Source organism: Odontesthes bonariensis, chromosome 22 (assembly GCF_027942865.1).
Source record: "Odontesthes bonariensis isolate fOdoBon6 chromosome 22, fOdoBon6.hap1, whole genome shotgun sequence".
In the NCBI taxonomy this organism is placed as follows: Eukaryota; Metazoa; Chordata; class Actinopteri; order Atheriniformes; family Atherinopsidae; genus Odontesthes; species Odontesthes bonariensis.
The window spans coordinates 30,046,255-30,067,297 of record NC_134527.1 but is presented as its reverse complement, the minus strand read 5'-3'; the positions used below and the strand labels follow the sequence as shown (position 1 = coordinate 30,067,297).

The 21,043-nt window shown below is 41.7% G+C and overlaps 1 protein-coding gene across 1 annotated transcript; it reads left to right on the top strand.

The window, feature by feature from the left end:
• The first annotated feature begins 764 nt into the window (after positions 1–764).
• Positions 765–19,517, top strand: aebp1a (AE binding protein 1a). Its single transcript, XM_075455811.1, has 20 exons — positions 765–1,349; positions 5,869–6,114; positions 6,278–6,322; positions 7,850–7,921; positions 8,838–8,897; positions 9,009–9,068; positions 10,476–10,553; positions 10,691–10,800; positions 11,068–11,207; positions 11,639–11,723; positions 11,801–11,945; positions 13,231–13,310; positions 13,414–13,537; positions 13,701–13,897; positions 15,757–15,930; positions 16,009–16,134; positions 16,227–16,473; positions 17,060–17,199; positions 18,435–18,534; positions 18,621–19,517. The coding sequence occupies exons 1-20, from the start codon at positions 1,103–1,105 to the stop codon at positions 19,181–19,183; spliced, it is 3,039 nt and encodes a 1,012-aa protein (XP_075311926.1). The 5' UTR covers positions 765–1,102; the 3' UTR covers positions 19,184–19,517.
• Positions 19,518–21,043: the final 1,526 nt, after the last annotated feature.

The window sequence follows — 21,043 nt, the reverse complement described above, 5'->3', positions numbered from 1 at the left end:
ATTATTATCAGCTTGAATTGCTTATCATAGGTAACCTGGTCAGTGGGCAAATCCAACTGACTTGCATCTGGAACACGGTCAACTTGAGTGTCAGGCCGTTCCCATCTCCAAGTTCATACTTCTGGTGAAAACGGCATGAAGTATTAGTCATCACTCATTGCAGTTTAAAAGGATGTCAGAGGCAATGCGTGCTGGAATACGACATTTAGCTTAATAGAGGATGGATAGCATTTTTAGAGCATGTTGCATACAAGTACAGAACCACAGGGGAAAGAAGCAAATGTATAATATGACAAAAATGAGGTACATCATAGGCCTTAATGTGTTCAATATATTAATGATATTTATTTATACCAATTAGCAGTGTCCTTCTGAGCGTATTTGTTACAATCTTTTTAGCATCTAAACATAATTCACAGGAGATATATTCACACTCTTACATGTTTCTGTCAGCAGATGAGCAGAGCTTTTTTGATCAGTTCAGTGCTGAGTCTCAGCCTGTTTTAAATCACTTTATCTCTTAAACGTATGCCCAGTCGTTCCATTTTCTGACTGTAATTAACAGAAACTTGAGTACAGTGATTTTCTGTTGTTCTGTGAACAACTGAAAAAGGCCTTTCCTAAACTTCTTTCTTCCCTTCTCTCCCCCTCCTTCACAGGAATGTCCTGAGGCAGATGCTCCTCCCATCTGCTCGGAGATGGGTGAGGGGAAAAAGGGGGTGAAGGGCCATAAGGGAGAGATGTGACTAAAGAGTATAGGGAGGAGGAGAAGGAGGAAGGTGGGAGGTGTGTTGCTCTACTGTTGCTGCCGCTCAAGACAGATGCATTTCCTCCACTCCAGCAGGGCCAGCAGGCTGCTTAGAGACTTCCACCTCTAAAACGTTTTCCTCATCTGTTCGTGCTGACTCTCACAGCAAAGAGGAAGCTCTGCAGACCTTAACAAACTCATCCCTTTCATGTCTTCATCTTGGAGACAGCAGACAGTCGCCTCTCTGCATCTGCTGGTCAGATGTTGAGTTATTTTTACAGCTAGTTTCAGATTTGGGGCTTTTCCGGGAGTGCATCTGGTCTGTTTCATCCTTGTTGGGTTTTCATTGTCGAAATGAGGCCCGAGGTGCTGGTCGTCTGGGTCGGGGTGGCCCTGTGTTGCGCCTTGGTCTGTGCTCACGAAGACATGGAGGAGAGGCAGCTCTCCAGGCACCTGACTCAGGTGAGGGAAGCCCGGGCACTGATCAAACACAGAAGACAAGGAGGCGAAGAAGATGCTGAAATGTCAGACGATCCAGTTGGAGCGGTAGAGGAGAAGACAAAACCAAAGAAGAAAAAAAGCCCTGAGGAAATTGAGGCAGGTAAGAAGGAACGTCTGAGAAAAATGAAAAAGGATTTGGGGTTTTCTTGACCTTTCCTGGCCTCTGCTTTGCTCTCTGAGCTCTCACACACTGCTTGCAGCCAAAACACACCGGAGGAACGGAGAGGAAAGGCTGCAATCAATCTCTGAGGCAGGAAACCGTTTAGTCTGTGAAGTTAAAGAAAAATGAGTGCTCTGCCTCCAGCCTTGAATGTGCTCGGAGATTTTCTTTCCAAAACCAGAGTTGGAGGATTTCTTTTGGTGAAAGAATCTCAGTGATTTAGAGATGACAGATCAGAAGCTTGCAGGGATTCAGCTGGTGGCCTGACATTTTCATGGCAGACTCATCGAGCAGCCGCTGCTTTCACGACCTGCTTGGAATCAGAGTTGCGTGTGCACAACTATAAAAGTTTTAGGAGCTTGTTATTGAGAAGCACGATGATCAGAAAAAGGAGTTTCTGTCGCGAGAGAGTCCACGAGGAAGGCCCATCTGTGGAAAACAAAAAGCACGAGCAAAGGCAGAAATGTTTCCACTACGATTTTCCATGAAAGAGCAGAGAGGATTAACAGCAGGGCCAACTTTCAGTAGCAGTGATGCAAAAGCATTCATGTTCGGACTTTCCACTGAGGAAGCAAAACCACAGACTTGGCAGCTGAGTTTTTCATTTGTGGCTAATTCGACTTACATAAAAGACCACAGCTAAGAAAAACAAATTTCATCTCTCAAATTCTTCTTCTTTGTGCAGCGAAGGCTCTACTGAGCATGCAAAATCTTCATCAGCTGTACATTTACACTGACAGCTTGTCGGTGGATGCTTTGCTCAGGAGAACTTGAAGTGTGGATATTAATTGTTGCCTTTTTTTTATCAAGGCCTCATCTTGTCATCTTCTATTACTTTTGGCAACATTTCTTGGATAAATTAAACAATTTGGAGTTACAATAGTTATTACAATCCAAAACTAACCTTTTCATTAAAGCTGGAGTTGTACTTTTATATTTAGATACAGTTCAAGTCGGTAGTTTACTGTAAAAACAACACAGCCTGTCACAGGAGGCAATACTTCTGATCTAAGGAACCATCAATGGTTATACATTCACAGAATATGGTCAAACAGCTGCCATCACTGCTCTAAGATGTATTTTGATCACATCTGTCCATATTTTGTTCACAAAGTCTATAGCTAAAGACAAATGTAATTTGTTCTTTCGGTTGCAATTTTCACTGCCAGAGAGCGCCTGCTTTTGATAAGGTGTCAGTGCATTAAATGGTTATTAGGCATCAAATGTAGCGGCATAATAGATAACAATGATCAGAAAAGGACATTATGAATGGTAATTGCTTGCATGACAATTGATCGTCAACTATAAGCAGCCTATAGGCTGAACTTCACTTTAACCATAAGTCTTAAAATGCACTGTAATCAACAATTAGGAACATGTGCACTCAAATAACATCCCAAAAGATGTAGACACTTAAATACAGGTTATTATCATGAAAGTAACATGCAGGATTTCTGGAGCTGTAGAATATATTGTCATTCATTTGAGCATTTCCTCAAAGAAAAACTTCTAAAATCTAACAGCAAATTAATGTTCAATAACTTATTCTTATTGTAACAAGGGTACAACATCAACCAGGAACAACGTGGCAGTTGTTAGGATGTTATGAACCAGCTGGCGTGCAGTGAGTCTGGGACCTCCCTGATGTGTTCGCCAGGCTTTGTCCAGCTGGTATCCAACTGAACTCGGACCTTCTGTCACCTCCACACATCTCGTTTAGCAAAGAAGCTCAGAAACAGCTTGACTGAGGAAACTTGAAAAACATTTATGTTTTTGGTTGTCACGCTTAATTACCAGATTTTAAGATGAATGCATTTTTATCAAATGATTAAAATCCCCCAGTTTTCAACATTTTATATGCTGTGTATGAACTGTTTCAGCATTTGGAAATAATTGCAGAATTGTTTGTATTTACATTTTTACATAATGTCTGAACATTTCTGGAAAAACCAACAGCAGGTGACAAACAGTAAGGAAAGAAATGGCAACTCAATACTCAGAGAATGAGTAATGGGTAGGCTGCATGGGACTGTTGTGTTTAAATACCAGTGGAACATCAGGAAACATGTCCAGAGGAAAACAAGCAGCTGCCTGTGCCTGTGTGGGAGTCTAATGATGGTTATATAATGAAGCTGGATTAAACACACTGCACCCTGAGGCCTTTTAGGATCTCTTCTCTGTAATATTACTTGTTACTCCCCCTGTTTATAAGCAGTTTGTCATTAGACTTTTGAGAGGGTGGAACTGAACACCTTTGCAACACGAAGCGGACCTCAGATCAGCCCAGTTTAAGTCTGGAGGTTCTGAGATTGCACACATCTATCTGTTAACCTTGATATCTTTACAAGTAAAAGGTTGGGCATTTGCTGTGGACGCAAAATAAAAATGTAGCAGACTTACCTAAAAAGCTGACCTGACAACAAAGCTGATTCCCAGTTTTGTTCGATTTCTTTTGAAGATTTATTTCTTGAATGTTTTAGATGAGGAGGTGAGATCTGGGCTGCTTTAAAATCTTGAATTATGGATACAAAACACTAACCTGTTGGCACTTAACTTAGTTAGATGTAACATGTTCCTGCAGCTTTTTTTTTCAGCCTTTTGTTGCCCCTGTCCCAACCTTTTTGAGACAATATAAGCTCATTCAGTTTATCCAGTTCAATTAAATTTGAAAGACAAGTTAATGACAACAATAATGTCACATGTACATGGAGAGTAAAGTGAGCAGAGGGAGGAGAGGTGCATCATGGGAGGTCCCCCAGCAGTTTAGGCCTAAAGCAACATAACTATGGGATGTTTCAGGGTCACCTGAGCCATCCCTAACTATAAGATTTATCAGAAAGGAAAGTTTTAAGCCTGGTCTTAAAGGTAGAGAGAGTGTCTGCTTCCTGAACCCAAACTGGCAGCTGGTTCCACAGAGAGGGGCCTGATAACTGAAGGCTCTGCCTCCCATTCTGCTTTTAGAAACTCTGAACCACAAGTAAAACTGCAGTTTGAGAAATATGATCTCTGCTGTTAGTTCTCATCAGAACTCTGGCTGCAGCATTTAATACCATCTAGACTAGAGTAACTATATAGCTAGGCAGTTTCTCCCTGAAGCGCTCAGGTCCAAAGATAACGACTTCAGTTTTGTCTGAATTTAGAAGCAGACAGTTCTGAGTCATCCAGGTCTTTATGTCTTTAAGACATGCTTGTAGTCTGACCAACCTATTGGGTTCATCTGGTTTCATAGATAAGTACAGCTGAGTATCATCAGCATAGCATTGGAAATTTATGCCATGCTGTCCAATAATGTTACCTAATGGAAGCATGTATAAAGTGAAAAGAATCGGTCCAAGCACAGAACCCTGGGGAACTCCATGACTTACTCTGGTGTGTGAGGAAGATTCTTCATTTACAAGAACAAACTGAAATCTATCAGATAAATATGACTTAAACCAGCCTAATGCAGTTCCTTTAATCCCAATAACATGTTCAAGTCTCATGTATTGTTCATGTATCTTGGAAATATTGATGCAGCACAGACGTCCCGTCAGGCTTAAAAGGTTGTAATGGCTGTAACATTTAAACTATATATATATATCTCAAACTGGATTTTTCCCTTCAAGAATTTGAGTGGCAAAAGTGATGCCAATGCAATTCATTCCTCTTTCTGTACTGTAGATGCTGACCAATAGGTGTCCCCAATTGCCAAATTTGCCTCCATATAAATGACCTGTTAGGGCAACACAGGTTACAGATGCCTGCAGGCACTGCAGAGCTGTTGGCCCGGTCTTAACTATTTTAGTGTCCACCTAAGGCAGAAAGCAAATAAACTACATTTCTCTACAGAAGTTAAGTGTGCTCATTGATGTGTGTGAAAGAAATAGCAATGCCTGTGTAGAATAAGAAGCACATTGTGAAATAATGAATGAGAAACACACTGTAAAGCACTTTGTAGAACCTAACCAAGGTTAAAAGGCGTAGTTAAGCTCTGTCTAAGTTATCTGTTATTCACACTGAACAGTACAGTTCACTGCAGTGATTATTAGTTGCTGGAAAAGATTTCAACCATGAGTAGTAATCTGGCTTGGTCCCAAGCCCAAACAAATGAACAAGCTGGGTGGATTCTTCGTCTTGTGACAGTGTGCTGTTGGATCATTTTCTAGACATGGAGAGTTCTGACTTACATCATCATTTTGGTGTCAGTTTGTGGCTGCTGTGGGTGTTTTTCCACATTTTTTAAAGTGGTACTCTGAACCAGTGAAACCATCTGACTTCGCATTATCTGTCTGAGCTTCAGTTTTAACATGTTTTATGGTGCAGATTGATGGTTGCTGACAAGCAGACTATAAAAAAACAAAGAGAAACATTCTGCAGTTAAAGTTCATGAAACACCACAATAAAAAGGTTTAAGGAAGCTATACAATTGCACTTGGTGTCTCTTTTATCAGGGTTAACTGAATGTTTCATCTCTCTGAAGCCAGGGCAAAGAAGGCAGCGGAGAAAGAAGCCAAAGCAAAGAAACAGAAAGCTCCAAAGCCAACCAAGAAGCCAAAAGCCCCGAAACCCACCAAGAAACCTAAACAACCAAAACCTACAAAGAAGCCAAAGGCACCCAAACCCACAAAGAAACCGAAAATGACAACCACAGTGCGGCCAGATATCCGACGTCCTTCTCTGGAAGAGGAGGAAGAGAAACTGCTTATTGAGCTGGCCTTGGACACAAGTAAGTACACTTTACATTCATGGTTTTCACTGGGAGGGAAATAAGAGGTACAACGTTCCCATCCTTTTGGAAATGGCACCATTACAGTCTGTCTCTGCCCATACTGGGTTTCATGGGATGGAAAGATTTCAGCATTTTTAACCCTTCATCTTGATCTTTACAGTGATTCAACCTGCGACCCCAAAGGAGCCTGTTGAGCCAGGCCTGGGTAAGACTCATTGGAGACTGAACTGCTGTAATGTTGAACTATAAGATGATGTTGCAGCCATACATGCTAGCAGAAAAAATAGCCTGAGTAAATCAATCTTTATCAAAAGTAATCTTGGAAGGTATAGTTTGCAAGAAAGACAATTTTCATAGATTAAATGTTTTAGATCAGTCTCAACTATCAGTGTATCCAAAAAGGAAAAAGTCAACAACCAAATACAAAGTCAGCTGATTAAATGAAACAACTGGAGATTAAACCAGTGCTGAAAAGAAGTTTATTGCGCTATAAATACATCCCATCATCTGAAACATGATAGACGTTTTCATGCTGGTGCTATTGACCATTGGGGTCTTTTTAAAGTTGACGATCAGATTTGGGCAGAAGGGTTGGATGGAAGAGGGCTTGTTGAGAGATGATTGGAAAAATCGCTTAATTATTTCTGGAGGGACCAAAATCATACGTTTTAGGGGGAGCAAACTCCACTAATGACACCATAATGAGCTGTGGAAAAATGTGTTGACTTCGTTTTTAAATGAGAGAAGTTTAACATTTGAGAGCAAGACTTGATTGAAGACAGAGGTGTTTTAGAGTTAGTGCCTGTTGGCCTTCTGTGGTTTGAAACTTTAAGGCGCTGTCGCCACAGCCTCTCATCTGAAAGCACGGGACTGCATCCTTTTTCTCTGGTCAGTGTTGGGTTTTCAGTCTGCATGACTTAGGTTTTAATCTTCTTATTCAAAGCCTTAGCTTTCATGAAGCCTTTTATAACAAAGCTCTGAGGTTTCAGTGGATTGTGAGGGCTTTGAAATTGGAGGGTTGCATGTCGGGAAAAACATGCACCCTCAGAGGAAGCAAAACACGGCTGTTCCCCATAAAACAGGTTTATTATTTCAATGCCTTCAATGGATAAACAACAAAGGGTATAAACTCTTTCACCCTGCCATTCAGACATATGAAGGTTAAAATATATGTGGCTCCTGATACACATCAACTAAATGGATGAATTCAACTTTTTAAGAAAGAAACTGTTCTCACGTTACTTATCAAAGTGTTAAAAACCCTCAACTTTACACAGCCACAGTTTTACTGTTGGGGTAAATCACTGCCTTAGAGTTGATGAAAATATGAATTATGTGAGCTCTACAGTGTCATTTTTTTAAATGAAACTGTCCAGGCGGCTCTCCACAAACAACTTTTGGAGTCTTCAAATGGTCATTGGGTAAACAAATTCTATTCTCAGTCAGTAAAAATGTTTTGTAGCAACTCCAGGTGCAAAGCAATTAAGATTAAGGGCCTCAAGTGGAAACAGCATCCAACAACCATTCATGTTTCATTCATTCTGTTGGATGCTCCTCATGGGTCCGCATGTAACACTGTGAGGTGTGTGTATCAGACATAGACCTGTATGTGGGTATGGCCTGATCTCGTGTCAGTTCTAATAAAAATAACCAGTTTATCTTGTTTATTCTGAGAGATTTTTAGAATAAAATCAATGGCATTTCTGTGATAACCACATCATGTTCTTCACAGAAAGGCTACCTAATGGATATCCTGACAACCGAAATGAAGTCACAACAACTGAGGTCATCATGTACATACCAGGTGCTGCTCTGTTACAATGTGAAGGGATTATTTCAGTCTTTCATTTTTATGTCATTGTATACAGCAGGGAAGATCAAATATCTGAGTCCATAAACAATGCTGAGTTATGCTGAATTCATTTCTTTGGCTTTGCTTTCTCAGTTTTGAAGAGGAAAGGTTCCCCTTTTCATATTCATGGAGTAGTGGTCTTCTAGTGATATCTAAATTACCCCAAAAGCCCTGATTCAAGGGCAAGATGGCCACTACTCCTTGATTCATATAATGTAACGTGTTGTGAATAGCACAACACATTACTAAAGTACTTTTGTCACTTCCTGGTTAGGTTTAGTCAATAACCACACATTCTTTCTAGTACACCATCATCATTTTGATGGACACTATTAGTTATTTGCTCCCATGACCACCATCCTCAATCTTTAAAATTTTTTTCCACATCTACAATCTTTAGTAAATTTATACCTTTCAGATAATTTTGTGCAAATGGAATCAATAAAGTTGAAAATGTTTTGAATGGTTGCAAAAAGGGTTTAAACGGTTTGAATTTTGAGTGTGTTTACTGTAATCTGACAACTCAGTAGCACAAATATTCATTTGACTATGTTCCAACAATATTGCATTATGTTAGGAGACCAACGACACAGGTATAAATACATACAAGAGTACATTTGACTACAGGAAAATAACTCATTTGAATAAAGCCTCGAGATTAATCCTGGTTTAATTTCAATATAAAAAAAGCAATGTTTTTAAAATAAGAATTATTTTACTTAACTGAATTTTAAGGAAAAGGGTCCCAGACCACTTACTTTATTTTTTGTGCTTGTGTACATGTGTAACTATGCCTTTGTGCCTGGTTGATGAGTCATAATGGAATGAAGAAGTTGACTACATAATCATATGTATGTTTCTTTGTCAGAGGAAATCCCCACCGTCCCATATCTTGGTCCTTGGTATGAAGAATACGACTACGCCGACTGTACGTCTGTTTCCTATCAGCATCTGAACAAGCACTTTTGATCACGTGTGTTTCAGGTCTTGATCGTAGCATGAGATGAATTACGTTCTCTGTCTGACTTTCTGAACACAGTGGCAGCTAAGAAACAGCAAGAAGAGGAAGAGAGAGCGCGGAAGGAAAAGGCAGAAAAAGGTTTTTACTTTACTTTTCTGGAAATTATGGGAGGAACAAAGAAAAAAGCACTCATTGGTCATTGATATGGTCACGTGACATAGATGATGCCCAGCGAGGCATTGTAGTCTCTATAAACAAGTTCTTACAATGGATTGTGACATTTCAGCTTTTTGGACATGGGGAATATAATGCACTTATAACACGTTTTTTGGTGAGACTAAGCTGGTCATTGACTCCCATTTCAATCTCTTACTGGGAACTAAGATTTTAGTTTTTTTTATGTTGACATGCCCTAAACCAGTGTTTCCCAACCCTGGTCTTCAAGGCACACTGCCCTGTACGTTTTCCTGCTCCTTCAAATAAATGGGTGAGTTCTTCAGCTCTTTAAGCTCTGCAGAACGCTGATGAAGAACCATTCATTTGAAACAGAGGGAAACAGAGCAGGGAAACATGGAAAACATGCAGGACGCTGTTCCTTGAGGACCAGGATTTTGGATACACTGTCCTAAACAGTGCTTGTAATGGAGAGCTCAAGCTGTTACTCTCTTGTCAAAAAAAAACACTCGATGATGTCCAGTGGTATCTGGCACCAAAACGATAGCAGGTTCTTTAAGTTTAGGTGCAATGTTAGGTCTTCATGTATCCAACAAATGCTTGAACAGGAATATAAGGGATTTGGAGGTTCAGTCAACCCCTTGAAGTTTCAGACAGTTTTTTAAACAATAACTGAAAAATGCACCGGGGTGTATTATCCTGCTGAAAGTGGTTGTTTTCATCTGCAAAAATGTCTACTTATCGAAGTAACATCCAGCGTCCAGAGCCAAGGTTCACCATTTCTCTGCCTCCACCACAGAGTGCATATTGATGTCATACTCTTCCACACATGAATGATGCTCACAGACCTGACCTGAAGCGACTGGGCTCACATCTGAGAACCATAGCAAGCAGGCAAAGTACTACAAGACTTTTACTCTAAATTTACGGGGGAAAAAATGTGTGGAATGAACCAAATTTATTGTGTTGTTAATGCAGGGAGTAAATCAGAAATGGGAGACGCAGATGGGAGGAAGAGAAAGAATTCCAGTTACTACTGTCTGGTTGTGAAACGTTATACAGATCAAGAGACCAGATGTGTGATGTTAATATGAAGAGGCCGAGGGGGGGGGGGCTGAAAAGATAAATCTGAGAACTAAGTCTCAGGCAACATTTTATCCTCAGTGTGAAACTTCTGTGGAATCCATTTTCAAAGGGTACAAATTGATTCAGATTCTTGCATAAGAAACATAAGAAATGCATGAGTGCAAAAGCGCTCGGTCAACACAAACACATATGGAAGCATTTTGTGTGGCGGCGGCTGACCTGCAGGGGAAGGTCCACCTGAAAACATTATCTGACACACATTGTTTTCTCGTTATCATCTGAAAGCTGAGCGGCTGAGGAAGAAGTGGGAGGAAGAGGAAAAGGAAAGACTGAAGCAGATGTCAGTGCCAGCTGAACCAAAAAGTAAGTTTGTTTGTGTAACTTTGAAAGACTTAGCACATAGTTAAACCACTGCAGCCTCTTTCAGCGTCTCTCTCTCAGGGTGATTCCAGGACATTTGGCAAACAGATCCTGTTTGTGTGTGTTTGGCTTCTCCTCAGACTGTCCTCCCTTGGGCTTGGAGTCTCACCGGGTTGAAGATGACCAGCTGCTGGCTTCCTCTCAGTCTCATCATGGCTTCGCCGCTCAGAGGGGACGCCTTAACATGCAGGTATAGTCTAGAAACAAAGTATCTAAACATGTGTTAGTCACACTAGAGCCACGGAAATGAGAAAAAAAAGATGAGCCCTTTGAAAACAAAAGTGACCATAACCCTAAAAACACTCCTGTGTGGTACAGTGAATGAGACAGCTTCACTAAGTTAAACTTAAACAGAGACACTTCAGATGCTTGAAGATGAGACAAACACACTGTGGCTACTTAAGCCAAAGAAAACAGTTACCTGTTTCCAGTTATGGATGCAAACATCTGTGTGCAGAGCTCTGCTAAAGAGGACGATTTGTACGGCGGTGCGTGGTGTGCTGAGCCCGAAGAGAAAGAGCACTGGTTTCAGGTTGATGCCCGGCGAGAGGTGGAGTTCTCCGGCGTCATCACTCAGGGGAAAAACTCCGAGCAACAGTAAGTCCGAAAACTTCACTGAGCAATCAACACTAGTCCTATTTTCAAGTCCCAGATTTGCAGCGTATGCCCGATGTGAACCCTGTTGTGACATTAAAAAAGTAGGTCACCAGGCATTTACAGGAGAGGCAGGGATGAGGCCGTGCCTAACAGGGGAGGGATTTTTACAGCTGCTGCTTCACTGGCCTTTCTCTTTCAAAAGGCAATATTAAAGATTTCATTCGGTTTAATTTCTTTGGTCATTACTGAAATTAGCTGGCAGCACCTGTATGAACAGATCACCTGCAGAACTGGAGACTCCCACTGGTGCTTTTTCAGGATTGTGGCCTCTTGCTAAATTGTCTTTTAAAGTCCTAATAATTCATCCTGGTGGTAATGTCCTCTCATTGAAGTCAGTGAGTGTTGTCTGATAACTGCTGTTTACGTTCCAGTGAGGATTTTGTGGCGTCCTACTTTGTGGCCTTCAGTAACGACAGCCGTGACTGGACTGTGCTGCACGATGGCTACGCTGAATGGGTGAGTGCAAGCAGAACTAAATGAATTACAGTCGGGGTTTGGCTTTGATGAATAACAGCACATTCCCTCTCCTGTAGCTGTTCTACGGGAACGTGGATAAGGACACTCCGGTGATGAGTCAGTTTGCTGCACCAGTAGTGGCGCGTTACGTCCGCATCCTGCCTCAGAGCTGGAACGGCAGCCTGTGTCTGAGAGCTGAGGTCCTGGCCTGCCAACTACCCAGTCAGTACCACAGAAAATGTCATCCGAGCACCACAAACCAAATGAGAAAAATCTCATACGCCTGAGCTAACGTAATGCCACACCCTGCCACAATCTCTGAAATGATGAACTCAGAGATTAGATGTTTCAGAGCCTTTAGACTGTTGGTCAGTCTACAGTCTGCCATAATCTATCAGTCAGGTTTGTTTTGGTTGAAATTCTCCTCTATCATCTCCTAATATGAATATTTGCTAGTTCTACCAACTTTCTATTATTGTAAACTCAACATCTTTTGGGATTTTGGCTATTTCTCAGTTGAAATAAGACATTTCTTTCTGTTAACTTAAGCATCAGGTAGTATTGAAGGGACTTCCATCCATCCATCCATTTTCCATACCCTCTGAATCTGTCGGTCGGGTCGCAGGGGGGGCTGGAGCCTATCCCAGCGGTCATTGGGCGAGACGCAGGGTACACCCTGGACAGGCCGCCAGTCCATCACAGGGCCACACAGAGACAAACCAGACAAACAACCACACACGCTCACACTGACTCCTAAGGACAATTTTTAGAGACACCAATTAACCTAACATGCATGTTTTTGGACAGTGGGAGGAAGCATTGAAGGGGATTTTTTAATTAAATTTGATTATCTTATTATGTTCACGTCTCTGTGGAGCAGAGGATCATCTTGGCTGGTAGTCTTAAACTTATTTCTTCAATATTTTCTTAACAAAATTGCTGTAAATCAAAAATGATTGTAGATGACAATAAGGGGGCAGCCCTGGAGTTCAGGAGTCTCTGGAGATCCAGGTTTCAAACAAACTTGCCCAGCTGAAAATCCAGCCCTATTCATAGCTTTTAAACACCAATTATTCACAAGCTCAGAAGACTAAGAGGCTTTTGTAAAAGGGTTTCATGACCTTATGAGTGACAACTTTCTCATTCCAGGGAGCAATATGTCACCTTCCACTGGAACAGAAAACAGTGCTGTTTGCCAAACTTGGACTCAGAGTGGTTTCACCCAACAGTGGAGGCTACAAGAGTCTATTTCGCAATCTGAACCTCACAACCTCAGTGCAAAAGAAGTGTTACATAACTGCAGTGCAGGATAACTTCCAAACAGTTTCCACCATTATCCAAGCAGCAGATAAACCAAATGTACATTAACATCTTCATCTGATATCTAACAGCAGAAAGTAGAGTCTGCAGAAGTGGAAAGTAATTAAGTACAATCATCAATGCAGTGCACATTTTCAGGTGCTCGTGCTTGACTTTTCTACTTTTTACTTTGTGTTGCTTCTTTCAGGCAGCTACCACAGTGAGAATGAAGTCAACCCTTCTGATGACCTGGACTTCAGACACCACAACTATAAGGACATGAGACAGGTCTGATTTTCACCTAAAAATGAAGACCGTCAAAGCTCATAAGCATGATTCTACCAATAACAAAACCCCAGATGTCATTTATTCTGCTATCTGCACTTTCCAGATGATGAAGGTGATAAATGAGGAGTGTCCCAACATCACGAGGATCTACAACATTGGTAAAAGTTCACAAGGCCTAAAGATGTACGCCATGGAGATCTCTGATAACCCGGGGGAGCACGAGACAGGTGGGGATTTGAACTTTGTCAGCTGAGACGGTGTTCTAGAATTTGCACATATTTAGCTTTATAACGAGATCCAAATGTGCATGCCTAAATACTCTGAGGATCTTACTCCCTGACATGGAATTCCAGTGAAAACTTCTCGTGTGCGCCAATATTATGTTTCCAGGTGAACCTGAATTTCGTTACACAGCTGGTCTTCATGGTAATGAGGCTCTGGGTCGAGAGCTTCTCCTGCTGCTGATGCAGTTTCTGTGCAAAGAGTACAAAGATGACAACCCGAGAGTGCGCCGCCTGGTGGACGGAGTGAGGATCCACTTGGTGCCGTCGCTGAACCCAGATGCTTACGAGCTGGCTTTCGAGATGGTACGAGATGAAACGGAAACGTTGAACATGTCAGAGGAAACAGATTGAACTCAAAGATCTATTTCTGAGTTTTTCTGTTTTATTTTCAGTTTTTGAATCCAAAACTATAAAAAACACATTGGGATGTATGTAGGAAGCATAAGTGAACAATATTGGACATTTTGGATGCATAGCCTAATTATCTGAATTAGCCTAGGTTTGTCTTGGTGGCAGCTGTGCTCATTACTCAAACTAAGCCGTCTGATCACGGTCAACAGACCACTCAGAAGTACTTCAGATAATCTCCGGTCGAAAAACGGATTTTTTTTTTTTTTTTTTTTTTTTTGAAAAACTGAATATGCCTTTGAGATATTAAAGGCGGGGTAGGGGATCTTTTTCTGGAACATTTTTTTACATGTTGCTTGAAATACTCTTCACACCCCCATTGCAACCAATTAATTAAAAGTTTTGACACAAATATGAAAAGTTTTAGTGGCCTCTAGAACGTACAATCTAGGAAAAACCGTCTATCAAACTGCAATCTGCTCCTCCCTCTACCCAGTTTCAATTAAAACTTCCTCTTACACAAAACTCTCGAAGCTCTGAAACGAGCTAAATGCAAAATGAGACTGGTCTCTGGCACGCGTATAGGCCCATTTATGCCCTACGTTAACTACGGAAACGGACGCTTTCACCCGGTTCCGGGGGGCGTTTCATCCGTCAGTATGTCCGTAGGTCAAGAGTTTAGCAATCCGGTGAGCTCCGGGCGAAACAGAGCAATACCAGAGGAATTTGTGGGGGCAGTAGAGAGTCAGGAGCGTGTTGGCTCCGGAAGTTATGGAGGAAGAAGAAGAACGAAGAGTAGGAGATTAAAAAAATTTAAGATTTAAAAATGCCAGGTAATGGAGGAGAGAATTTGTGAGATGGTCAGGGGGTATATACATTTGTATGACTGCAACTTCCTCAATTGACGCCATGTTTCTCAAACCCGCGGCCGACAATGACTCAATATATACCGCCCTCTAGAGGATTTCTTACGGACGTGCGCAATACGGACGGAGGCATAAACAGAAGCTCCGGGAGCAACGTATGGACCGGACAGACGAATTTCGTCCGGTTCCGTAGGGCAGGGGTCCCCAACCACCGGGTCGCGGACCGGTACCGGTCCGCGAGACATTCCAAAACGGGCCGTGAGATTGGGGGAAAAAAAAAAAAAAAAAAACATTTTTTTTTTTTTTTTTAAATACATGGAAATCGGGAATTCTTTCATTTCACTTGCTAGATTCTATACTTGGAAACTGCATAGATTGCATTATAGGAGGCCGATTGTGCACGTTTATTTTTTTCAATGATGACTGTCTGTCATCATATCCTAATTTGTAAAAGCATCTGCTAAATGTAATGTCTGTTGAATGTAAAGTACAAAAAAAAAAAAAAAAAAAAGTATCCCCCCCCCCCCCCCCCCTCCCCCCCGACCGGGCCGCAGGAACAAATTGCAGAACCAAACCGGTCCTTGGTGCTGAAAAGGTTGGGGACCCCTTCCGTAGGGCATAAATGGGCCTTTAGACTGTGCTTGAGTTTGCTGGCATTAACCTTCTAAATACTGACTAACACTGAGTAGGGTTCACCACATAACTGTGCGAACAATCCTTCATCACTGCATGTAGAATACTTGGCTTCTTTGTCCCCCCAGACTCAAGCACCTCGGACATTTCTATCAACAACCTTTTCAGTTCCAGAATAAATTGTTCAAAAAGGAATGAAAAGCAAATATCTCCACTTTAAAGACTCCAATTTATCCCAAAAAGCTTCTGGAAATAGCTCATTTCTAAATTCTAAAAGCTGCACGGCTCTCTTACACGGTCCTTCCTACCCCACAGGGCTCGGAGATGGGAAACTGGGCTCTGGGCCATTGGACTGAAGAAGGTTACGACATCTTCCAGAATTTCCCAGATCTCAACAGCATCTTGTGGGGAGCCGAGGACAGAGGCTGGGTGCCCCGTGTAGTGCCTAATCATCACATCCCCCTCCCAGAAAACTTCCTCAATGGTTCTGTGAGTTCATTTACAGGCATAAAGGTGCATTTTTTCACTTCAAATACATTGACTATTAAGCATTTCTCTCTTATTTAGCTTGCAGTTGAGACGAAGGCCATCATTTCCTGGATGGAGCGTAATCCATTCGTGCTCGGAGCTAATTTGCAAGGAGGGGAGAAACTGGTGGCGTATCCGTTTGACATGCAGCGCCCACCAATTTCTGTGAGGATGCTGAACAAAAAAGAACCAAACGAATGTCACAACAATCAGTTGGACACTCATGATAACTCTGCACTCCCCTTGTTTTGTTTAAGTTAACTGACAGCCGTCGCTGGAGAGTTAATGCCGAAATGAACGAGGAGACCTGGGCTCGCATTCAGCGACAGAATGAAGGAGCTCTGAGGGAGACTCCCGACGACGCCATGTTTCGCTGGTTGGCCATGTCATACGCCCACAGCCATCTGACCATGACAGAGACCTACCGAGGGTCCTGCCATGGTGATGACGTCACTGGAGGCCAGGGTATCACCAACAGAGCCAGCTGGAAGCCAGTGGTGGGCAGTAAGTAAGGCCTTATCCACACCAAGGACTGTATTTTTAATGCTCATATTTTTACATTACTTTTTGTGTATAAATAAATATTTTTATTGGGGAATGGATTCTCGTCTCCTGCTTGGGTGAGCGAACCTGGGTGCCTTATAGGATATTCAGATAGTAGAACATTTCCCTGGGTGTAATTCCCAGGGTGGTGTTGTCGGACTTCTTCTTAGTTCTAGTACATCTCATCATAGCTAAATTAGCCAACTTCTATCTCCTCCTTAGAGGTCATAGGAGGTTTTGAACCAAGTTTGAATTCATGAAGATTTGAGTGAAGCTTAAAAACAGACAAGAGGAAGGTCATATTCACTTTGCTTTTCCAGGAATTCAGTCTCTACTTTTACCAAAGAAATCAAGATGGGGTGGGACTGATCAAACGCTGCCATGAATTCAGAAAATCGGACTACTTTTTGTGCTACTGTAGATGCTGTAAAAAGCTAAAATATCACCAGACTAGATGTCAGATTCATGTTTTCTCAATCAAATTGATCTACATTAGATAGAAAACACTTGACTGAATCCAAACTGGTGTTTCTCTTCTCTTCCGCAGGTATGAACGACTTCAGCTACCTGCACACCAGCTGCTTCGAGCTCTCCATCTTCTTGGGCTGTGACAAGTTTCCCCACGAGAGTGAGCTTCCTCTTGAGTGGGAAAACAACCGCGAGGCTCTGCTGTCCTTCATTGAACAAGTGAGTGCTGGACGGATAGGTTTCCGCTCCTCTCGGCCACATTTCAGCTTCAAACAACAAGCTTTTTACTCCCCAATAATTACGTGACGACAGCAGTTTTGTGAAATAAATCTTTATTGCACAGAATGTGTAAATTTGATGGTTTGTTAGAAATGAAGACCAATTCAAAGTTTCCTTCCATGTCAACGTAACGACAGTTTAGTCCACAGGCAGCCAAAAATGTAAGACTGATAAATTTTGTTACCTTTAAAGATTACGTTTTTCTTTAGGGATCTGTTACTGTATCTGACCTTTCTAAGCAGCATTTCAATGTTTTGCTGTTGAATTAATCAATCAAAGCCACAATGTGTAGTATCTGATTATAGATGATGTTTTTCTTTTAGATTTTGGTCTTTAAGCCTAAAGAAATGCTGAGCAAACATTAATATATAGCACATGCAAAACTTTATAGGACAAAAGCAAAAATGAGAAAAATGAAAGGTTCAAATGAATGGTTCTAAAACACATGCGGATCATTGATCTGATAATCGATTGCTTCAGTTCTCGCTGAAGAGAAAACTGATTGCAGCGCTTTTCATCAGGATTATCTAAATGACGCTATTTGTTTTTCAAATCAAAATCAAATCAAATTTATTTGTATAGCACATTTCATGTACAAACAGTTCAAAGTGCTTCACAAAAAAATAAAAGTATTGCAGCAGGGAGTGTAAGAAGCATTAAAATACATAAAAGAATATAAAGAGAAACAAATAAAATCATTTAAATGAATTTAAAAACAAGCAACAGTCTAGATAAGTCAAAAGATATTTCATGCATAGACACATGAGAACAGAAATGTTTTTAACCTGGATTTAAAAATGTCTCCATTTGGTGAAAGTTTAATCTCCACTGGCAGTTTGTTCCACTTGTTTGCAGCATTACAGCTAAATGCTGCTTCTCCATGTTTAGTCTGGACTCTGGACTGGACCAGCTGACCTGAGTCCTTGGATCTAAGAGCTCTGCTGGCTTTATATTCTCTGAACATATCACAGATGTATTTTGGGCCTAAACCGTTCTGGGATTTGTAAACCATCAGCAGGCTTTTAAAATCTATTCTGTGACTGACTGGAAGCCAGAGTAAAGATTTTAAAAGTGCTGTGATGTGTTCAGATCTTTTAGTCCGAGTTAAAACTCCAGCAGCTTTTTTATCAGATTACATTCAGCCTGCTTTGAGATTTACGGTGTTCTCTCTGCAGGTGCATCGAGGAATAAAGGGTGTGGTGAGAGATGTGGAGGGGAATCCGCTGCCGAATGCCACCATATCTGTAGAGGGAATACGGCATGATGTCAAAACTGGTATGATGGAAAGATACTGTACACCCAAGTAGTTCTCTGATACAGATTTTTCCTGGTCAGACCCTAACCCAAACATTTTATTTCAGCGGTGGGTGGTGATTACTGGCGGCTGCTGAATCCCGGTGAGTACAAGGTGACGGCCAAAGCTGACGGCTACACCTCCCAGACGCGGCTCTGTATGGTGGGCTACGACTCTGGAGCCACTTCCTGCAGCTTCCTCTTAGCCAAATCCAACTGGGACCGGATCAAACGAATCATGGCGCTCAATGGCAACAGGCCCATTCGACTCGTCACCAGATCCAACGCAGTGAAAACGACTCCGGCCAGCACCGTGGCAGCCCCCAGCCTGGCTGTGGGGGTGGAAACTCACGCCAACTCTCAGAACGCAGAGCGCCTCAGGAGGCTGCGGCTCATGCGTTTACGGAGGCTGCGCCAGCAGAGGTTACAGGCCAGACTCAGAACCACTACCCCTGCTACTACAACCACAACAGCAACCACCACCACAGCGCCACCGGAACCCGACAGAACCACCTCCTGGTACGACTCGTGGTTTCCTGTGGACAGCTGGTCCACAGAGAACCCGTTTGACAGCATCATCTTTGACTCGGCGCCCACTCAGGACTATCCTTTCGAATTCACTATTGATTGATCACCACACAGCATCCATCTATACAAAATCCCCACTAACCACCAGCTTTATACAAACCACATGTTTTTGTTTTAATGATGTACTTTTCAACCTGTTTTTATAAGTGTACCTCTAGAAGATGATCGGGAAGGAAAAGCCTCTGCTGAGCGGGGACAACAGCACTCGTTTAATGGGTTCAGTGTTTAATGAAACATCCAGGGAGGAATGTCTCCGTAAGAAAGCTGTCGTCTTTCTGTTTCTTTAATGGCTTTAAAGTACGATTGCTGGCCTCAGTTCAACTGATTTATTGTACTGCTGAATGCATCTGATTAAAATGTTATTTTCTAAAATATCACAGTTGTGTATTCATTTCAGGTTGATATTATAAACAGTTAAAGGACTGTGAGGCACAAACTGCAACCAGAGGATTGACCAGAACGGCATGTGTGGGAGGGCAGTTAGCTCATCTGGGGGGGCAGAAAACAATACCTGAAAAAAAAAAAATCGGTGGAAAACCACTACTACAACTTCAAGCATAATAATAATAATAATAATAATAATAGTAATAATAATAATAATTGTAATAATTCAATTCGGTAGTAAAAATATGGTCACACTAGCATAAATCATGACCGTCAATTTTGTTAACTGTGGAATTTTTTTATGAAGTTTTTTTTTTTTTTTGAGGGTTTAAATTCAAGTAGATACTTGGGGCAAGACATCCAGCCAACTCCAGATTTTTATTACCTTCATTAAGTCTACATTTCAGATCATTATATACAACAAAAACATCCAAAAATGTGAAAATTGCCTTTTTTTTTTCAGCAGCAAGGGGTTAAGGTTACGGAGGCGGGAGGGGGGGAAACACGATAACAAAAAAAAAATAAAGCTATAAACTCTGCAGATATATGCTTTTTTTAAAATCACCAACTGCATTTCTATCAATATAAGACACAAACAGAGATAATAAATCGTGGCCTTTTTTCTGGCCAGTTTTCTTTGGATGGACAGGGCATTTCTCAGGATTTGTTCCTGGGGGGGCAGTGCCCCCCCCCCAGCCAACCCGTAGCCACGCCCCTGACTGCAACTACACTGATTAGGCTGTATAGTAGCCGTATGTTTCTGCAACACAACACACTTCTAATGCTCTAACCTGGAGAACAGAGGCCTCAGCCTTCCTCCCTCACTGCTCACTAAACAGCAGCTACATCTGACTGGCTTTATATTGATGCACACAACTGCTTTAATTAGGACGTCCTGGATGCTTCGTGTTGGCAGCTTATATGAATCAATTTTTACGGTATTTTACATGAAAGATAACTGCAACTAGTTGCCTCAGATTACTTTTTAGAAAACCTGCACCCGACTAAATGTTTGAATGATTGTGATGTTTTAACAGACAGATTCTTTATTCTTCATTAAAAAGCACCAAATCCCAATAAATGTCATCTCAAGGCGCATCAAAGATACAGTCCAGCTCAGGCCAATTACAATTCAATTCAGTGTAAGCCAGTCAAATCATTTTCAGATGCAACTACATTCCAGCTGGATTCTCCATGGTCTCTGTGACCTGTCATCTGGCCAGCAACTTTCTGTGTGATGACGGTTTAACACCACTCACACTTCAAGTTAAACCCTTCTCAAACTGAACTCGATGTCCAGTTCTGTTTATTTGACCATCATAAGTAACTTTCTGTTTTTATTCCATATTTATTGTCAGAGCTCAGATGAATTGTACCAGAAAAATGTGGACACACTCCGACTCAAAATGAATGAACACGTGTCTCCAAACTTTTGACTCATATTATACGTCTGCTCACCGAAATCATATCTGGATAGCTGAGAGGAGCGGCACCCGGTGTGGTCTCCTGCTGCTGCAGC

Coding starts and splice junctions, on each gene's coding strand:
- aebp1a (XM_075455811.1), top strand. CDS start 1,103: ATGAGGCCCGAGGTGCTGGTCGTCTGGGTCGGGGTGGCCCTGTGTTGC. Junction 6,115..6,277: donor TGAGCTGGCCTTGGACACAA/GTAAGTACACTT, acceptor TGATCTTTACAG/TGATTCAACCTGCGACCCCA. Junction 11,724..11,800: donor ACGATGGCTACGCTGAATGG/GTGAGTGCAAGC, acceptor CCTCTCCTGTAG/CTGTTCTACGGGAACGTGGA.